Source organism: Lepisosteus platostomus, chromosome 1 (genome assembly GCF_059453375.1).
Source record: "Lepisosteus platostomus isolate fLepPlt1 chromosome 1, fLepPlt1.hap1, whole genome shotgun sequence".
NCBI classification, from domain to species: Eukaryota; Metazoa; Chordata; class Actinopteri; order Semionotiformes; family Lepisosteidae; genus Lepisosteus; species Lepisosteus platostomus.
Window position 1 is genome coordinate 42,805,565 of NC_142611.1, and position 20,813 is coordinate 42,826,377.

General features: G+C 36.2%; 1 protein-coding gene across 3 annotated transcripts in view; it reads right to left on the bottom strand.

The window, feature by feature from the left end:
• The window catches only part of ablim2 (actin binding LIM protein family, member 2), a 103,989-nt gene that overhangs the window by 4,436 nt on the left and 78,740 nt on the right, over window positions 1–20,813 (bottom strand). For all 3 annotated transcript variants that reach the window (XM_088629367.1, XM_088629359.1, XM_088629376.1), the window contains exons 15-21: window positions 20,512–20,607; window positions 18,028–18,081; window positions 16,581–16,627; window positions 16,152–16,263; window positions 15,220–15,278; window positions 10,013–10,067; window positions 9,365–9,613 (exon numbers count right to left, since the gene is read on the bottom strand). In XM_088629367.1, coding sequence (XP_088485493.1) covers window positions 9,579–9,613; window positions 10,013–10,067; window positions 15,220–15,278; window positions 16,152–16,263; window positions 16,581–16,627; window positions 18,028–18,081; window positions 20,512–20,607 — 458 coding nt within the window. In that variant the 3' untranslated portion in view covers window positions 9,365–9,578. The remainder of the gene's footprint in view (window positions 1–9,364; window positions 9,614–10,012; window positions 10,068–15,219; window positions 15,279–16,151; window positions 16,264–16,580; window positions 16,628–18,027; window positions 18,082–20,511; window positions 20,608–20,813) is intronic.

A 20,813-nucleotide genomic window follows, 5' to 3' on the forward strand; every position in this document is an offset into this window, starting at 1 on the left:
ACAGAATCAACACATACTGTAGTGATTTTTGTTATGTCCACCAGATGTAGAATAGCCAACTGTGTTTTTTCTTGGTTCACTGCTACACGCCTTGTGACCACAGACGGGGGAGAATGCAGGAGTTGAAGCAGACTCCTCCAACCCGCCTACCTTCACCTCATCTTTTTAACATGTCCAATGTTGGAGTTTCAGTGCTGACTTGAGGAGAGGCAAATTCCATATCAACAGCACTGATTACAGTTGAGTGCTGGCCAACTAATCCCACCCTACCCTCAAGGGCATTTAGCCAATTGTGTGCTGGTGCTGTTTAAGTAATCCTAGTTACAGTCAGCTAGAGGCATGACCCAGGCTTGATCTCAGAGCTCAGCTTCCTTTTGGGCAAGAGGCTTTACTCAGAAAAGAAGAACCTACAGATATTGCAGTTTGAAAAATAGTTTACTATGAAGTCTCATAAAATGTTCTTTACTGCAGTCTCGTAGACTGAAGTTTTAAAAAGGAAAGCACTTGCATGTTATAGCACTGGATACTTTTTTTTTTGCTTAATTTCAAACACATTGCTTTGACTGTGATATCATACATGCATTTATGGATTTGGCAGGCTTCATAAAGCAGCAAGAAAGATTTTCAAATGAAACAACATTTTAAGATATCTAATTCTATATACAAGACCTAGCAAAGTATTCAGACCCTTTTCAATGATGTTCCTTTTTGTGAGATTACAAAATGATGCCTACAAACATTTTTAAAACTTAATATTTGATTCAAAACCTGAATGCTCAAACTAAAGACTATTATGAGTAGGATAACTTACTGTAAATGTCAAGAAAATATAACAGAAATAATGGAATATGTTGTATTCAAATCCATAAAGTCAATATTTGGTGGAAGCACCTTCAGCAGCCGTTACAGGCTCAAGTCTTTTTGGGGTAGTCTCAGCCACCACTTTTTCACACCAGCTTGGTGCAATTTTTGCCCATTGTTCTTGGAAGATTTGCTTAAGCTCTGAAGTTGACTGGGGATCACTTTTGGACATCAGCCCTTGCTTTTCACAGATTCTCAAAAGAATTTGAAGTCAGCACTTTTACAGTAACAAGTAATAGGTTTATTCCATGCTGAAAAGAGAAGAAAGAAAACACGTTTCGGCTGTGGAGCCTTTTTCGGGTATGGTACTTTTACAGGCCCGCTTTAGGACATTAATCTTTGACTTTTTGGTTTGGGCCTCTGTTCTGCTGAAAGGTGGGTTTGTGTCTGAAGCAGGTTTTTCTCTAAGGTACTTAGTACTTTCCTTGATCTATGTTCCCATAATAATAATAAGAAGAAAAAGAAAAATACGATTGTTATTCTTCTTAATTCTTACACTTATATAGCGCTTTTCTGGACACTCCACTCAAAGCTCTTTACAGGTAATGGGGAACTCCCCTCCACCACCACCAATGTGCAGCATCCACCTGGATGATGCAATGGCAGCCATAGTGTGCCAGTACGCTCACTACACTTCAGCTGTGGTATGGATGGTGTTACTTGAGCTATATACTCTGTTGGTTTGGCATCAGACTTAATACTTTGCTTTTAAACCAAAAACTTCCAATTTCGTCTTGTCTGACTACAAAATCTTTTGCCATCATTTGTCACATGTTTGTAATAATAATAATAATAATTGCTTACACTTATATAGCGCTTTTCTGGACACTCCACTCAAAGCGCTTTACAGGTAATGGGGACTCCCCTCCACCACCACCAATGTGCAGCATCCACCTGTAGTGTCACATACAGTATTTTGCAACCTCCAGGTGGGATTGAAGATACTTTTTCAATTCCATACAAGCCCCCTTTGTTGAGTGACTGGGATATTGTTGACCTACTGTATCTCCATCTCAGCCACTCAACTTTTTCAAAGTCACCAATGTTCTCACTGTAGCATCCCTAATCAGTTTTCTCTCTGGATAAGAAATCTCTGGAAATCTCTGCTTGAATTGGATGGATATCCTAATTAATTTGATTCATGTTCTGTACTTTATCCTGCCGTTTGTTTTGAAAGTTTCTTGGTGCTTATGATCGCATCATTGTTTGAAATTCACTGCCTGACTGAGGTACCTTACAGTGAGAGACGAAAACCAGCATGATTACAGAGGCCACTCAACTGACTGTGTGGCTCCTTAAGGCAATTTTGTGCAGCCAAATTAAGTTTGCCACAGCAAAGGGTATGAATATTTAATAATGAGTTTTCCCCATTTTCTTCCATATTATGCATTTACATATTTCTTTTTGTTGTTTTTACTTTGAATGTGTGGACTAAGTTGTGAATATAACAAATATTAATTGCTACTTCAAACTGTCATGGCCGCAAGCTTTGAAAAAACAAATGTGAAAACTGCAAGATTCTGGAAACCTTTCCAAGGCGCTGTATATACACCATATGAGAAGAATAAATGGCCTGTTATTTGTGGTGCTGCCTTGTAGTGTTTGACAGTACGTGTTTTTCAGAGGGTAATTTTTCATTTTTATCTCAAAAGTGCCAGAAATTTGGTTGAAGTCATAAGTTAAACTGAAACTTACACTAATATATGCTATCATTGTGTCACCTTTGAAACAAACTAACACATCAGACATCAGATGAGGCTACTATAGATCTTTAGTGTATGTTAAATGTAGTCTATTTGAATGGCTATCCAATATTAACTTAATTGTTGGTTAGGATATACAAGTACCTAATGACCAATAACTATTCATTGCTGTATGGTAGGTTATGCAATACGTTGCTACTCATCTGTCTGATTAGACATATAGATCTAAAATAAAACAAATCACCCAGTCTTTGTACTCAATGGAATATCAATGATTTATTCAAATATAGCCTCTGAAAAGCCCAGAAGGGATTCAATATGTCACCATGGTTGTTTTAGTATCTATTGTATTGAGGCACAGACCTTTTATTTTCCCTGCCTCCTTTCCTGGTAAGTGGTCTACTGGGTATTTCCTGGCCAGACCTGCACCTGGTACAAAGTCTGGCATGATGGATCTGCTTCAGATGCTGAAAATGGTGCATGAATGATTTGTGCCTAGATAATTGATACCCAATAACACAATGAACCCCTCCAGTTGTATGGAAAATATAAATGATAAGAAACCAGAAATGCACTCCTCTAAGACTGAAGACGGACATGAGATTTCACTCAGGGTCCATAAAAAAAATACAAGTAGATTTATGTAATGCTATTAGTATTTGGGTTTATCACAACATCTGTGGGGTTTACTTATTATTTTTTAAAAGTGTATCCAGAATGAACTTGATAAAAATATGAATGAAAAAACAGAACTACATCAAAAATAAAAGTGCATTAAAGCATTTCCAGTTTATTTTGGAATGGAATACAATTTAGGTTTACAATGAATTATCAATCTTATTCCGGTATTTGTCTAATAAAGTCAGTGCTGGAAGAGATAAAGAAAACAACTATTGAGCAGATGTGTTAATTGATCTGACCAGGACCTAGAACGATTCACAATTAAAGTAATTGAAATTAAATATTAAACCTAGGGCCAGATACAACATAACCAGTATGCTCTAGCACAGTGTAACAAAGACAATATTTTATCTTTATCAATAAAGATAATTAACTTAATACATCATAACATACAAAATAAAATGTTACAAAAATACAGAACCTGATTGAACTGGTCTATATCAAAACTGTTCCTATACAATGATGTTAACTCAGGAAAGATTTGGATTCTGAAAAACCAACATTTGCAAGACCCTAACACAACCTTAGAACTTTTTAGTTCCCAAATCCAAAATGTATGACCAAACTGGCTAGATAGACATAAAAACATTAGAACATTTACAAACAAGAGTAGGCCATCTAACACATTTGGTTGCTAGTAGTTAACGAATATAAGATCTCATCCAGTCGTGTCTTGAAAAACAAAGGGCATCAACAGGGCCGCTTGGCTGGATAGTCATTCTCTCACAACTCTTTGGAAGTGCCTCCTCTTCTGAGTTTTAAATGTATTTCCACATACAGATCTAAAGTAACACAATTCAACCAATCTTTGGAATCAATGGAAAATCAATTATTTAAATGACCTTCAGGAGAGTATCCTCATTTACATACAACTGTAGCACTTTGGCAAACCATCTATGGATGATTGTGTTTGTGATTAAATTGACAATGTTTAAAAACCAGATCTGAATTGCACACATGTTCCTTGGTGGACTGTGAACACAGACAGAAAAAAGCAACTACAGTGTGAAAGTTATTTAAAAACACAAAAAGGCATATAGGATAAATGTATTATGCACTAGTTCCACTTGTTTAACTGTTCTGAGCCTGTCTGATGCAACAAATACACCTCAAGAGGCAAACAGCCACTGACATCTGCCAGCATCTTCAGGTTGAGTTGAAAGGAAATGTAGAGGGCATGCTATTCAGTTTTATGCACTAATGCTCTCCACTGCACTGACATTTAATGGACCTGGCTTGTTCCATTAAAAATACTTAAGATATCTGCAAGGAAAATACACAATGAGAGGAGACAGTTGATGGGGGTATTGAATATGGTAGGGGTAAATAACAGAAATAGTTAAGTAAAGGCCTTTCTAAAGAAGAAGGTTTTGTGTTTAGATTTGAAAGAGTTGAGGGAAGGTGACTCTTTGATATCCTTAGGGATAGAGTTCAGGAGCTTTGGAGCATAACAGGAGAAGGTCCTGTCACCCGTAGAGTGTAGACAGGCTTGGGGGAGAGACAGGAGACTAGGGTTAGAAGAGCAAAGGTTACAAGGTGGGGAGTAGGTCTAGTAGCTCAAACAGCTACTGAAGTGCCAAGCCATGCAGAGCCTTATAGGTGAGCATGGTGCTTTTGAAGTCGACACAAAACCTGACAGGAAGCCAGTGCAAGGACTCCAGGATAGGAGTAATGTGGTCACTTGCACTAGATCTGGTCAGGATTCTGGCTGCCAAATTTTGGACATGCTGGAGTTTGTTCAATGTGGATTTAGAAAACCCCAGCGAGTAGAGTGTTACAGCTGTCAATTCGGGAGAAGACAAACGAATTGATTAATTTTTCAGCAACAGCGATAACATAGGACATAGTCTGTTGATATTTCTGAGGTGAAAGAATGATGTTTTGACAATATGTGGCACAATCAAATATCATCTCCAGGTTTTTCAATTTTGAGTGAAGCTCAAGTACAGAACCATCCACAGATAGGGTTACAGCATTGGCTTTACAAAGTTGATAGGGGTGCCAATAAGCATGCCTTCACTCTTGTCAGTGTTTAGTGTCAGATTTGGTATGGATGTAGATTTGAGTACTGGCAGCACAGAAATTATATTTGAGGTCGTGCGATCTTAAAAGCTGACCAAGTGCAGACACGTAAATGCTGAAAAGTTAGGGGCCCCAGTATCAAACCCCGAGAAACGCTAGTCCAATTTCAGATCTATACCCATTAAGTGACAGCGATCAGTAAGGTAAGACTTGAACCATTTAAAAGCAGTATCATAAACTCCAAACACAGTCTCAAGACGAGAAAGTAAGATATCATGGTTAACAGTGTCGAAAGTAGCACTGAGCTCAAGAATGAGAATAGAAAGAGAACCAGAATCAGAAACTATTAGAAAATCATTAGGGACTTTGACCCGAACAGTTTCTGTGCTGTGAAGTTGTCGGAAACCAGATTATCTTTTTGGTTTTTAAATTCCCACACAACCCTAAGATCTTTACTAAGAAAGTATGGAAATTACTGTAAAATAAATCTGACGTTTCTTGCTGGGAACATAATTTTCAGGATTATGATGTACCCTAACAATGGAATAACAGCTGTCCCTGGCTTCTAATTTTGAATTCATACACAAGAAGCAGAAAGAGAATCCCTTTAGCATTGTTCTACTCCATGGTACTGTCAAAAAGCAAACAACAAATATTCATATTCCTTAAATGCAATGTGTTTATGGTTTATGCCCATTGAAAAGATTCTGTCATTATCATAAATCATTTTCCAAATACATAATACCTGACAGCATTGAAATGGATTAAAGAGTTCAAAAATGACACATAAATCCATGTTTTGAAGACAAGGCATCGTTAAACATTATTAAGCAATGTTTCAAACAGGAAGCACTGGGTTCAAGGCAGGACTACACTCTGAATGGGATGCCTGTCCACAGTGTGGCAAAGACCGATGCCAATTCACCTAGCTGTCACGTCTCTGGAAGGTAAGAGGAACCAAGAGCACCTGGAGAAACCCCACATGGACAAAGGGAAACCATGTAATTTCCAGATAGAAGGGGTTACAATTCAGAACCATATTCATATCACTAGTTTCTTAAAGCAGGACTGAGAGAAACTTTTAGTTGCACCATAAAGGATCTGCATACTTATATTCACTGCATTCCAAAACACTTATTTTTGGGGAATTATCTGGACTAAACTGCTATAAGGAAATAATAATAGTTGCAGATGGCAAAAGGCTACATAAATCAGAAAAATAACTTCAATTAATATTGTATGTTTTATTTTCTTATTAGTCTGTGCCCCTTCTTCTACAAAATGAATTCATATTTACTTATTATAAATATTACTCCTTGAGCATCAGTAATCTACAGTATAACTATGTGTTGGCATGGATCTTTGATAAGAACTGGTATTCCTAGAAGCCGGACAGATGAAACATAAATCTACATTTAATGACCAAATGCATTTTTAAAATTGATCCAGAACACTGGAAGCATAAACTTGTCCTTAATGTATCAGGTAATGTGATACAGCTGCATGATGTCAAATTGGTCTGAATTTCCCTAGTTGGCAACTCAGTTTGTAAATTAATATGGAAAATATCATTCACAGTTTATAGCAATTACAAGGCACAGTGCTGACTGCCGAAGCACACAACTGTAAATCGTTACTGCAAACTTGAGATGAACAAATATTACTTTCTTGCCCTGCTCTTGTGGTTTGAGAAACCCTAGCAAAATAACACTACAGCAAATGCTGTCTTCATTCTAAATCCATTTAGTTTGTGTAATAGCAATATGCTATGGTTTTGCAAATCCTTTATGAAATTTTTAGCAGTCTCTCCTTAGTATTTGAAATTCTTCAGCTCGTTCTTAATTAATTCTATGACTGACTATTAATGCTCCCCATTCAATCATAAAAGTGAAAGACTCAAGAAAAAACAAAGTGACAAAACAAACAACAAGCCTATTTCTAAATGACCAAACGGTTAATAAAACGTTTTTAAATGGCCTCGGAAATGCTTGTGTTTGTTTAATGAACTCCATGATTCTATTCTCTAGCTTCAAAAAGCAAGGTCAAAACACTGAACGTTTCAAAACATAAATGGCAAAATAATACATGCTCAGATGACTTCCACAAATTCAAATTCCTAACTTACTCTTTGTGATTGTTTTGAAAAGAAATCAGCACACTCCCTAAGTTCAGCTTGGGGTCAGGCCTGAGGACAGAGCGACTTGGAGAGCTAAACAGCCTACAGAATGGCTTTGCTCCATACCACAACCTTCCCACAACAGTCAACACAATTGGTAGACTTGCAAGAGGGAGCCCAAGGGAATGAGAGGGAGAGTTCAGGTCAGCACCAGTGGGATTCAGCAGAGGTTAAGACAACCCTGTGCTAACTCCTTTTAGTATACCATATCTAATTCCAATAAACACTTTAACCAGAGGTTAGACCAATCCAACTATGAAACTTCTATGCTGACCAGTTACACTTTGCAGGACCACAGCTCCAACCAGGCTGTTCGAACTTTGCATGAAAGTAAATTACAGTATGAGGCTTGAGAGTTCCTTCTAAGCAGAAATGGAAAGCTGCACTAACAGAGCAAATCTTAAGATCCCTGCTTGCACATCTTCACAACTGCTTTACACAAAGTTGATGGGGGGAAAAAACAACTTCACAGGAAACAAAGCACGCCTGCGTTCCCTTGGCACTTGAATAAAGAATACAGGTTAAAATTTGTTTTCAATAATTGAACCCAATATACAGCAAAACTGAAACGCAGTCCAAGTGCTGGCTGTCTTAATGTGTCTGCAGAGTCTCAAAGGTGTCTTTGAAGCAGCAGCACCCGAAGAGCTGGGAGAAGTTCAGCTAGTAAACAGATGGTTTAAATCGCTAAGAGCTGAGGTGGAATTATAATCCACGGATCTCCGCTCCTACAGGACTGGAAAGCCCAGTATTACATGCATGTTCAATCTGCATGTTCCTATAGATCAAAATGGACATTGCAACCCTTGTACAATTACAGTAGATCAGATATTTAAGCCAGCAATGAGAACACTGCTTTTTTAGCTGAGAAAATGAATGGTAGTTATTTGTAGGCATGTCGGTAGGCATAACTGAATACTACAGTAACGCACCAGTCACCTACAGGGAGTACAGTAAGCAGTTTCTTAATTAGTAAGGTGCTTTTTAAATTCCTGTTGATGGTTATATTAATTTTACCATTACAAAGTCTTCAGTAAAACCCCAAAAAGGAGGAAAGACCAGAATATTACAGTATTACGGAAGGATACTTCCTTTGAATTGAATGTTGTCTTGATGACACCAAAACAAAGCCTAATTGAATTAAAAAATGCACAAAACTCTTCTTTAGATTGTGTAGCTCCTTTGTATAAAACACCATTTCTTATCTCTTATCTTACCTTATTTCTCTCTTGACCAATTTAAAATAATGTGCACTTACTGTACACACTGCCCTTAGAATATGACTATTTTACCCATAGAGGTACTGTTCATTCGAATCTGTTGAAGTACACTTGTATTTTATTACATTTTCTTTGACACTATCATATCCACTTGTTGTTTTTCCAAAAGGCTGTGGCACTTCAAACAACAAAGCAAAAGTAATTTCAAATTCCGATATCATATGACTCCAGAATGTGACATCACACACAGTACGGTAATAATATGCAGCCACAACAATGTTATGTTTTTACAGTGTATGGTAAACATTATTCATCACGTCTTTTCTGATGCGCTTGCTTACATTGTGCAGCTATTCTTCCTCATTATTCTCCTGAAAAGATTATGCTACAATTAATTCATAAAAATTAATTAACTAAAATCCATTGCAAAATAATACAAGGCAAGAGCCACAAGGAAGGATTTAGTTTGGCAAGTAAAACATTTTAGTACACATTTTCATTTTCAATGGTGATATGTAGACTCATTTATACAGCAGAGCTTTCACAATAAAAACCTTGAGTGAATGACCTTGCAGTGGGGATACAACGGCAGTCCAAACTAAATCTAACCCAACAACCTTCCAGTCTGGAATCTGGAGTTCTAACTACCATTCCATCGTGCCAATTATGCTAAAATCAAATCATATCTGATCTAGAACCCTTACCTCCAGCCTGGTTCTGTCCACATCCCTTGGCAGTTTCACTCGAGCTCTGTTTGTTACTGCGAGAACTTCATAGGGGTAAACCTGGAATTGCAAAAACAGACTCTTCAATCTTAAATAAATTGAAAGAGATACACTAGTGCTAAGCTTTAAGTTAAAAAAAAGACAAATGGTCCAACATTTTCAGACTGTACAAGGAGGCCTTGAGCATTCTCTTTCAGGGAATGTAGCCAGTTTGTCTCACCTTGTACTCTGAAACAGAAATGAAGGAAAAACAAAAGTCAATTTCATGAGTTAATTAAATGTCCTTAGTTGCTCATTTAAACCTGAAAATAAACTTTAGATTAATGTATAAGAGATCACGTCTGCTGGAAATGCATTATTATTTACGATTACTGTACCTACTCTAAATATGCATTAGCACAGAAAACTAAATGTCTGTCTGGTATTAAAACCTGCGACTTTTGAAAACCCTTTTACAAATTGCCTTAATCAGATACAAAGCAATGTGAAGTATAAAGGTATCTGAAAAATGGAGTATGAAAATACTAAAAATGACCATGCTTCATTATCCATGATCATTCATTTTCCCTGTGTAATTGACGACTGTGGAACAGCTCAGAATTTCCATAGAAATTACAAGAGTCTTACCTCTCATTCCCCAGCTGGAGTACTGCTCTGCTTCATATGAAGTGAGGTCTGAGGCCTAGGCAAAGATATAATACAAGTTTTGCTTAAATCAGATATATACAGTACAGTACATCAGAAGGATAAAAGGCTACATCCTGTACCATATGGAAATAGAGTGACTGGAAATTTTGTGAGTGGTTGTTTTTGGAATATTTGACTAAAATTAGACATTAAAAAAATCTATGGTTTCATTGTATAGAGTTACAGTTCTAACATATGTATATATGTCAAATGAAAGACTTCATTTTCATGCATTTCGGAGACAAATATTTAGTTTCCACTCTCAAAAAGCTCTGGTCATGCTTCGCTATGTGATATGGTGGGCCTTTAGGATGAAGAACAGACACTTTGAAGCAACAAGCTTTTAAGACAACAGTCATTTGATAAAAATCAGGCGACAGACTTTGCTCTCTCAGAATCTGCTGACTTTGAAAGCATTTGATACAGCAACTGATATGGAGAAACAAAAGTCGACTTGTATCAAAATCTATACCTTATTTAGGTAATGACAATTTGTTATAATAGTTTGAATAAATAAGACTTTGTAAGCCTTGCAAAAATACATTTCAGAACCTCCTGTATTTTCAAAAGTGGCTTTTGTCTACTGTGCTCTAATGTGTATTTTAACCTCAAGAAAATGCTTTTTGTTACAATGTCAAGAAGAACATTATGACAAGGAACACATGTATTTTCATTTGAAAACCAATCCCTCTGTTGCAAACAAGAAACATTGCCATCTAGTGGAGAGATGCATTTTTACATTTCAAACATCTCTCAACACTGATAAGCAGAAATAAGAACACCAGAGGCATAATTTCATGATTGACCTCTTAAAAATGACATATATTTAAACCAAAATACAGACAGAAAACAGATGTTACCTTGAAATTACAGCATTCTACAACAATACAAAATGTTATTTTTAAAAGCAGGCCTCTATGGGGTCTTTAAACGCAGCATTTAAAACAATTATGGTATTTACATAGTCCTAAAGAAAGCTGACATCACAGTAGTAAATTACAAATTTTAAACTCTTTAAAAGATATTATGGAAATACTGAAGAAGTTAGAGATGGTAAAAATCTGCAGAACTGTCACCTACTGTATTAAAATTTTGCTCAAGTCTCTGAGCTTTTATCTTGTTCCTATGTACTGAAAATTCACTAACATTTATTGAAAAGCACCATATAAGCACAAGAACCAATAGCAGTAAAAGATACAGTTGTTTAAAAAAGTTATCCCCCTCACACTTTAAGCCTTATTTTATGTGGTATTGTGTTTTCTAATATGACTCCAGCATTCAAGCTCTTTAATATTTTTAAATTACATATAAGTACATATTAGGCTATATTTGGTAACAGTTTAAGCAACAGGCTTTAATCCATCATGTTTTTACTTTGTTCTATATGAGGCGCTGAGAGGTGGCTTTGTGAAAAGGCCACCATCCTGACTCAAACCCAGGCCCAACAGTGTGGCCATGAGCCAAGATGGCCATCTGATCCATCTAGAACCTGCAGAATGAGGCACAGCTGGTCTGAATGAGTAATTACTGTAGCTCTCAGGGGGAGTGAGATTCCACATGAGGGAAAGGAGCTGCTGGGATAGGCTTTTGCATGGAAACTGGCAAGTCCTTATGACTAATTTAGAGTCCTATAAGACCAGCTGCAGAGTGAAGAGTTGAGCTGAAATGATTACTGAAGTGAAAATTGTGATTGAGTGACACTGAGACAATCAAACTGAATACTTCAGTGGCTGGTGATTAATAAAGACAGAGACTGAAGGATTAGAGAGAAGATCCAGTGACTTGTATGAGTAGAGCCAGGTGTAGCAAAGTCTAAAAGGAAGAGGAACATGCAAGCTTTCCCAGGTGGGAAATACCATGGAAGAGTTAGGATCCCAGAGGAGGTCCTATAGACCTGAACAGGCCACTTCAAACATGTAAACCTAAGGTGACACACTGGTAGTGTTAGGATTGTGGTGACATGTGTATAACTAGATATCCTAGAGAGAAGATATCCAAGCTCTGGATATCAACATCAAATGAGTTTGTTCTGCATTTGAACAAATAAGACAGAACATTCTCAGAAATCACAGACAGATATACTCAGAAATGAGCATTTAATGAAGATGTGATCTTTATTATATATATTAATTGAGATCACAAATATGTGATCCACACAGACCTATTTATTTAGTTAAAATGTAGGTTTTACCAATAAATAACAAAACAGATGATGTTTCCCATTTCATTCCTAGGCCAGAGTGAATTAAAACTTCAAACCACTTAATTAAACGCAAATTACAAACTCCGTACTTGACGATGGCTTTTTCTTTGCCAAAGGCATGTTTCATCTACATCATTGGACGTTTGATTCAATCCAGTCTCTTATTAACTCAGTTTTTCTACATTGTGTGACATTATAAGGCAATGGTTATGTTAAAATAAAACATCAAAACTGCACTTAGTTTTTCCAGAACTTTAGTTGCAACATCTGTCAGGATTCAGGGTTTTCACGGAGAGAGTTATGCAAATTACTGCAAAATGCAAATTGCTTTATAAATAAGATGTGCTGATCTTGCACAAACACTGGTCAAACTACTCATGATATGTTCAGAAACAGCATTTACTGTACATGACAATTCTGCTACAGGTGAGCAGGAGTGGACAACAGTGGTAACAAAACCAAGCTATAAAAGGGAGTCTTTGATACCACGTCTGTAAGGTAACCAGACTGATTAATGTAATATTATTACAGTTTAAATAGGGACATTAGTTAATATATACTTCAATACAGAACATGTTTCAATTAAAATATGATTGGGTAGTAGGCTTAAAAACATGTTTAAAATGAGCAATACCAATCAACCATCTTGTTATCCATATAAAGTCATTTTACTGTACGTAATCCAGCCAACAGAGAGAAACATGAATGCAGGGAGAGGAAGACAGCATTGCTCGAATCGTACATTGCAGTGAGACACACTATACACCTGAACAAGTGTGGAAGAGTGTTTTGGTACTTTTTTTAATCTAGTACAGCCAGGAATGGGTTCAAGATTCCTAAATAAGCTGCATATCACTAACTACATGTGTCCTGGCACTTTCCTATACAAATGATAACACAAAAGTACAAACAATAATTTGATGGTGAAATTGCTTCTGTTCATATTCTGGTTAGCAAGGGGAGATTCTCAAAATAATATAATATAGGAACAAGTAATAGGTTTATTCCATGCTGAAAAGAGAAGAAAGAAAACACAAAGTTTCGGCTGTGTGAAGAAGGCTCCACGGCCGAAACATTGTGTTTTCTTTCTTCATTTTTCAGCATGGAATAAGCGTATTACTTGTTCCTTTGCAGCCTACGCATGCTGACGCAGCTACCCACCTGAACTACTTCATAATATAATATATAATAATAGACAGTAGGTGTGAGATAAGATATACATCTCACAGAGGTATTGTACACATTTTCACATTCTCACAGCTACTAACCCACTTAATTTGGGCAACTGATTGTATATTTTAATTTACTTACAGTATATATTTTTTTTCTCATCATACACATATGCTTCTTATTTGCTAGTGGATTCACGTTGTGTTGTGTAATGTCATTTACTGGCCTGTAAAGCAAATTTTCTATCTGGAACAAAAAAAGATGAAAGGTAAGTAAGAGATAAGCATGGTACCTGGTATGAACCTTACCTCTAGGATGAACCACATCTGTAGTCCTTACTGTATGTGTCATAATCCTATATGGTGTGGATGCTTCTGTTGTCACCATGATCATTTTTAGTTTGTTAAGCGCCATTTAGGAGACAGAGCTGTAGCTTAACATTTTAAACACCCTATTTTGGTTCTCCCTTTTCCTGTGGGTCATGTAATGTGCATGATTTATGCACACTATGTCACATTAGCCAGATGATTTTCCTGAACTATAAGTATATATTAACCTTTGATTTCTTTGATTGTATTTAGCTATTGTTTTGTTTTGTTTTTTCTTTATTAGCCCTATACAATTTCTTGTATTAGGAATTCGTGTTTTCGCATACCCCAGCTTTTCTCCATGGAGACACAGATACACAGACAGGGAGAAGCTTGGGGTCAGAGCGCAGGGTCTGCCATTGTACGGCACCCCTGGAGCAGTTAGGGTTAAGGGCCTTGCTCAGGGGCCCAACGGAGTAGGATTCCTCTGCCGGCTGCGGGATTTGAACCAGCAACCTTCCAGTCACAGGCGCAGATCCTTAGCCTCAGAGCCACCACTCCGCCCCTTTGGAGCAGATGGCTCCAAAGAAAATGAAATAAGGTCAAGCCAGTATGAAACAGTTAAAAGAGTATATTTCTATATTATAAGTAGTAAACAAATTCTAATCACACAATTCTATTTTGTCTTCTTAATAATGGGAACAGCAGACACTATTGTGTACAATATCATCTTGGGCAGTTTATGTATGTGTGACAGCCTACAAATGAAAAAGAGCGAACCCTGAGAACTGTAAGAAAACATAGTGTGTCCATAACACAAATTTTTGAGACAGAATTTGCAAATGATACTTGTTTAATAGGTTGGCTGTCTGCTACAGAAAAATGTGGGTACCTGGTTCTGAAAAGGTTTCGCTCTTGCCAGATGAAGTGAATGAGGGTGACTCTGAATGAAGTTTAATGCAGCATTCCCACAGATATCACTTCAAAGTAATAAGTCAGTGTGGAACCCACATGCAGCTGTGTTTGCTTTCAATACATGTGTTACACCACAGGCTACATCTGTATTCGAGTTCTATATGATGGGAAATGAATGACTTGTTGGATCTCATTACTGCTCAAGGTGTGCCCAATTGCAGCACAAAACATTAATCATGGCTTAGCATTATTAAAGCTTTCATATCGGTAACATCTGTCTCTATTTGTCCAATACTGAAAGAACCTTGAACTAATCTTTTGAAAGCTAATGCACTCAATGCGAAATGAACAACACAAAAACAATGTGTAATAGTGTTCCTGTACATAAATTAGTGGATAGCCTTTTTAAAAAGAATGGTACCAATAAGTTTGTATCTAACTATATATACTGGATATTAAAAAGTAGTCCCAAGCAATTTTGCTATATGAACACTAAAAATAAATTGGGTGTTATTATATAAAGGTTAAAAGGTTAAAGGTAATTTATTTACCTTGTGGATTCCATTTCTACCATACCCAGGTAGGGAGGCTGATTTAGAATAAGGGAAACCTGAATTGTAGATAAAAAACAAGACATCTTTACATGGAAGATTTCAACATATTTTCTCAAAGATAGACATTTTCTTCAAACCTCATGGTTCCACTCCTCCAATTTACCAGCAAGGCAGTTGCAATACCAATTATATTTATGCATTATTTGAAATATCTCCTATCATTGATTTCATGAATATAAGGTTAAATACTCCTGTTTATCCTTCCCTATGAACTGTCTTGTTAGACATACAGTAGCTGGCACCTCTGTTTTTCTCCTATTCTGCTGTAGTTTGCTAACTGTGGTGTTTGAAAGCACATCTTTCCCTCTTCACCTCCTGCATATTCTGAAGATCAAACCCTTTGCCTTTTTTAGCCAAAATGAGACTTTTCCTTTGAAAAAAGATCAATATATGTTTTTAAAAGAAATATCAACCATTAATGACAGCAATGTTACCAACTTGCAATGTAGGCTGGATTGTCAGAACTTGGATGGGAGATCTTCAAGAAAGTGAGTTTGTTGTCATTACTGTATGTGGTGTTAATGGACCAGTAGGTGGCACTTTTGTTCTGGCCCAGAATTCCACTCCAACGCCCCAGTATGGTGACTAAGGACACTGTTCTTCCATTGGATGAGAGGCTAGTGATATTACATCTAATTATTCATGACGTACAAAATCCTTGGATTTGGAAAGGCGCTTTATAAATACAATTTAATATTATTGTTGCAAAGATCAGGATTAATGCAATTATATCTTTATTATTATTCAGCTCATTGGGAAAGATATCTACAAATATTGACGAATTAAATAGCAAAGGATCAAGATTCTTCAGTACTTCACAATTAAAAATCTTATTTTTATCTTATTGTGAGATGATGACCTCTACTTACTGGGCTGGGAGGAATCAATGGGAAGACTGCAAGTGGACGTTCTTGGGTCGATATCATCTGAACCAGATCTAGCGTCCATCTCACTCTTTAAAATCAACCAGCTTGTCTTCATCTACGTACACATGACAAACACCAAATAAATCAAATAATCAAATAAAGCTTTTGAAAAACATATCCAGGACCTGTTTTTGATCTTCTTCCTGTTCACAATACAGCATGAACTGTTTTTTGCATCACTAAAAGTGTTCTTCTAAGAGAGCTAATAGAATTCAACATATTTTTCTTTCTTGATTAAAATGACACAGGAAGATAAAGCCCATAAATGAAAATAAGCATTTATATACACCATGAAAACATTTTAAATCTTATTTTAAATTATTTTTCTTTTCAGAAGTATTCATAGTATTATTTTTCCCCAAATAAACGTACCTTTCTGCTGTCTGCATCGTCTCCATCCTGCCAAGATGTCCTTAATACTGCAAAACAGTATCAATAAACATTTTTTCAAATGTATGCTGGTTAATAAAACACTCATTTCGAGCTGCTGAACCTCTCAATCCTTTTTGGATCTGTGACATAAGAGAGCAAAAACAGCCAAGTCTCAGATGTGAAAAATAAAAAAGCAGTGCCTCGTGCAATGTCTTACAGACAGACAGGTTTAACCCAGAGTTGAACTGCTATCTTAAAGATCTGCGGTTAACATATTGTTCAGTGATTACTTTAAAAATGTCAGATACTCAGTCCTACTTCAGCATGAAACATGTTGGTTTACTGGTTTATTCTCTGGTTCTGTTCCATGTGGAAACGTTGAGCACATTTTTATTGATTTACAGTAACACTAGTGGAGGTACTGTGGGTACTGTACAGTATATCAATCAGGCGCATGACCTCACTTCTACTGGTATATATGCAACAATAATTAATACCCCTATTTTCCCTGATACTGAAAGGGGACATTCTGTTGTTATACAAGGGGGTATCCTTTTCGTTCTGATCTAAAAGGAAATGTAAAAATAAATAAAAAAAAAAACTTCAACATTAAACAAACTTGGGTTGGGTCACAATCCAGCTTTAAAGGGCAGTTTGTAAAAGGAGTTATATTTTTTTTGCATGTCTGCAAACAGTAAAGAGACACAGAAAAAAGAGACAGATATGAAAAAAATGAGTTTAAATTACCCAGACGTATGCTGAATATGACATGAAGAGAAGCAGCACTGCAAAATGGCAAACAGAAGTCATGCTTGTGTCACGTAATAAGGTTTCAAGCAGGTTTTGATGTTAATTCACATGATCCACGATAGAAACCACATAATCTGCCATCTTTCAAGCTGCCTATTTTTGGGCCACAGAGATAACATTTGTAAAGTGCTGAATACAAAGAAGTAAGTCTAAATTATTTGTAGTAGCTTTATTGTTGAAATTCATAATGACCAAGACATAAAGCACTCACTTTTGACAAAAAGCAAACATCTAACACAACATATTACAAAAAATATTATTTTCATATTACTTTAAAAAATACTCCATTAAATAGCTCTCCTAATTTGTCTGTTACAGTATATGGGGATAGTTTTCCACATTTTTAAATGTCTAGTATATCTACTGAAATACAACTTGATGGTATAACAAGAACTTACAAAATGAAGATAACACTGTGTCTCACTGCCTTAAGAAAAACCTTAAGTAACCGACTGCAATATATAAATATCATATATCACCAAATGAAGGAGACAGCAGGCAAATAGGCAAAGGCAAATAAAAATAATGATTCAGCCGCCATAAAAATAATTTAAAAATAACATTCATTGGACGTAAGCAGTAACTGGCTAAGCATGCAGATCATGCAGAAAATTGTTAAAAGGAGAGTGGACTGTACCATGCTGTTTGTAGATAGGGGGTTTTCTATAGATATTATCTTTTGTCCTAGTGTCTGAAGATGGAAAGAAAGAAAAGAGGATAAAAACAGAAACAGACATAAGTCAAGGCTACAATCTTCCAAAGGCACAAAGGTATATCCTTATAGGCAGTGAATATCAGCCCTTTCTTCACATTTTGCAGTCTAGTACTGCCCTACACAATGCATGAAAAAGGATGAATCTGTGGGATATTGATTCTTTCATCATTCACTTTGAAATCAACAGTTCTTTAAAATAGGAAACAACCTCCTTATTTTAAAAAGCATTCTAATGCAGAAGTAAACAACCAAAATCACTCATTTTACACTGAGCACACAAGTACTGTAAATATAGAAAGACAAAAAAGTTCATTATTCAAATTGCTTTTGTTATTCATTTATGCTTTTCTTTTCCTACAGGCAGTTCGTGATCCTGAACATTTATAAATCCCCTACATAAGTATTATCACATTTTCAAAACAAAGATCACTTATTGGAAGGCATACTAAGAGTTTATTTTTCTATTATGCAAAATTCATCTATCCATTTCCTAATGACTTCTTCCAATTCAGGGTCACAGGGAAACCAGAGCCTATCCCAGCAAGCAATGGGCGCCAGATGGGATACACCCTGGAGGGGACACCAGTCCATCACAGGACAGACAGACACCACACACTCACACCAGGCCCAGTTTTCTCAGATGTCAATTAAACTACCAGTACAGTATGTCTTAGGACTGCAAAAGGAATAGCACCCAGAAGAAACCCACATGAACACTGGGAGAACATACAATCTCGCTTTAGATAGCTCCCAGGTCTGGAACTGAACCCAGGACCAAGTGCAACGAAGCAGCAATGTTAAACACTGTGGCACCAATGCAGTTATTGTCACTTGGAATTTTGAAAATACTGAGGTCGCAATAGACAAATAGCCACAACACCAGTGCTAACTGGTATCTCCATCTACATGAGGCTCAATGCTTGTTAAACTCCTCTCATACTGTACAGTATGTTCATTCAGATATATACTTTTCACATTTCAAATTAATAAAGGATCAAAAGGCAAATGAAAGAGGATATACTGTAAATCCACAGAGAAGGATGTTAAATAATATAGGCCTCTTATGGAAGTACTGTATTTAACATTGATTTTCCAGAATTTGTTATAGTTTGCTAGAGTTTGTACACAAAACACCTTAGAGAGAAACTTTAATGCTGTTTTCAAAACATCCTATTTTCTAAAAAAAAACATTTTCAATATTATTTAAAAACCGGTTCACTTTATTCACTAAAATGAACTCAGATTAAGGAATACACAACCTGAGTTCACTAACTAATGATAGTTATGAGATTTGGAATTTAAATAAAGTTTCTTTTTTAAAAAAAAATTCAATAGCAGGTTATCTAAAACAAAATATTCATTCCTCTTTAAACATTAACATTTAATTTTTTTAATCTTAAGTATTATTTCTAATTAGCCTTCCACCTGAAAGTGCATATTTTACTGAACACAAGATATCCTGTAAAGGGTACAAGAGTGGCTTTTACAAAAATTCCAGTTGCTTATAACAATACAGAAAGGACTTTGCTTTTCATAGCAAGGTCCTTTCTGTAGTTTCTCGAACTTCACACAATACAACATGTATTAGCAGGAGTCACACACAACATTAAAAATGTATACTGAAAAACTACAGTTTTCAAGACAATAGTAGTGCTGCCGATGCTTATAATTTACAAATTGTGTTCTTTTTGAATTAGAATAGTCACAGCTGAAGGTAAACATTTGCTTACCCTGCCTTGTCTTCAGCACATTTTTGTTTGTGCTACAGTATTTCTTATCGCCACTGAACATGAACTGCATGGACTATATGAGAAACACTCCCAGATGTCATTTACACTAAGAATCACAAAAGGAACTGCTTTCCATTACCGCATGATAGACTTTCGCCATTTTATTTTTAAGTTTAAAGAAAGTTAAAGAAAGATATAACGATTTTTTACAAGGTATTGTTCTTAGTTTGTGCCTAGTAACAATTTCAGGTGATGCACAACCGTTCTGAATTAATGTACAGGTGGTGAAAATACAATTTCAGAAATCGCAGATATGTATCCCTGAATGAATGGCAATAATATCAGCAAAGAAAAGATAAGAGCGTACTTCTGTTCATAAAAAGCACAAGAACAATATCATTTACAGAAATGAAAGCCTGCGTAATCATGAGAATAGCTAACAATTTCATTGCACTTCTGTGGAATCCAAAATAACTTCCAAAAGAATAAAACGTTTTTTTTTTCACATTCACAATAGTGAGAAGAATTTATGACAAAAGTGCTTTTACAGAGAAAAAAAAAGTTTTTTGTGGACACTTTTATACCTTTGGCGCTGTGGCAGGAGGATGTATTACATGAAGGGAAATAGAAAGCACAGAGCAAAGTGTAGGGTTACAGCAAAGCCATGAAATCCTACCTGGTATATGGAAATGCCTGGGCGCTTGCACATAGGAAGGAGATTTGCTGTCTGAATATGCAGATAAGCTGGGGGTACTCCGACCACTTTCACTACCTCCAGGGGGAAGAGCAAAGAAAGTAGATAAAAGAAAATGGAAGGCAAAGTAGAAGAGTTACAAGCGTTTCAAGCTGATATATGAGCCAACTTGCTAATCCAGCCTCCCTTGAAAAATACTCATCAAATCTGACAAATTTTAGCATAGGAAAAAAAACTCAAAAAAAACATTTTCTCTTGCAAATGGTATAAGCTTCAGAATATGA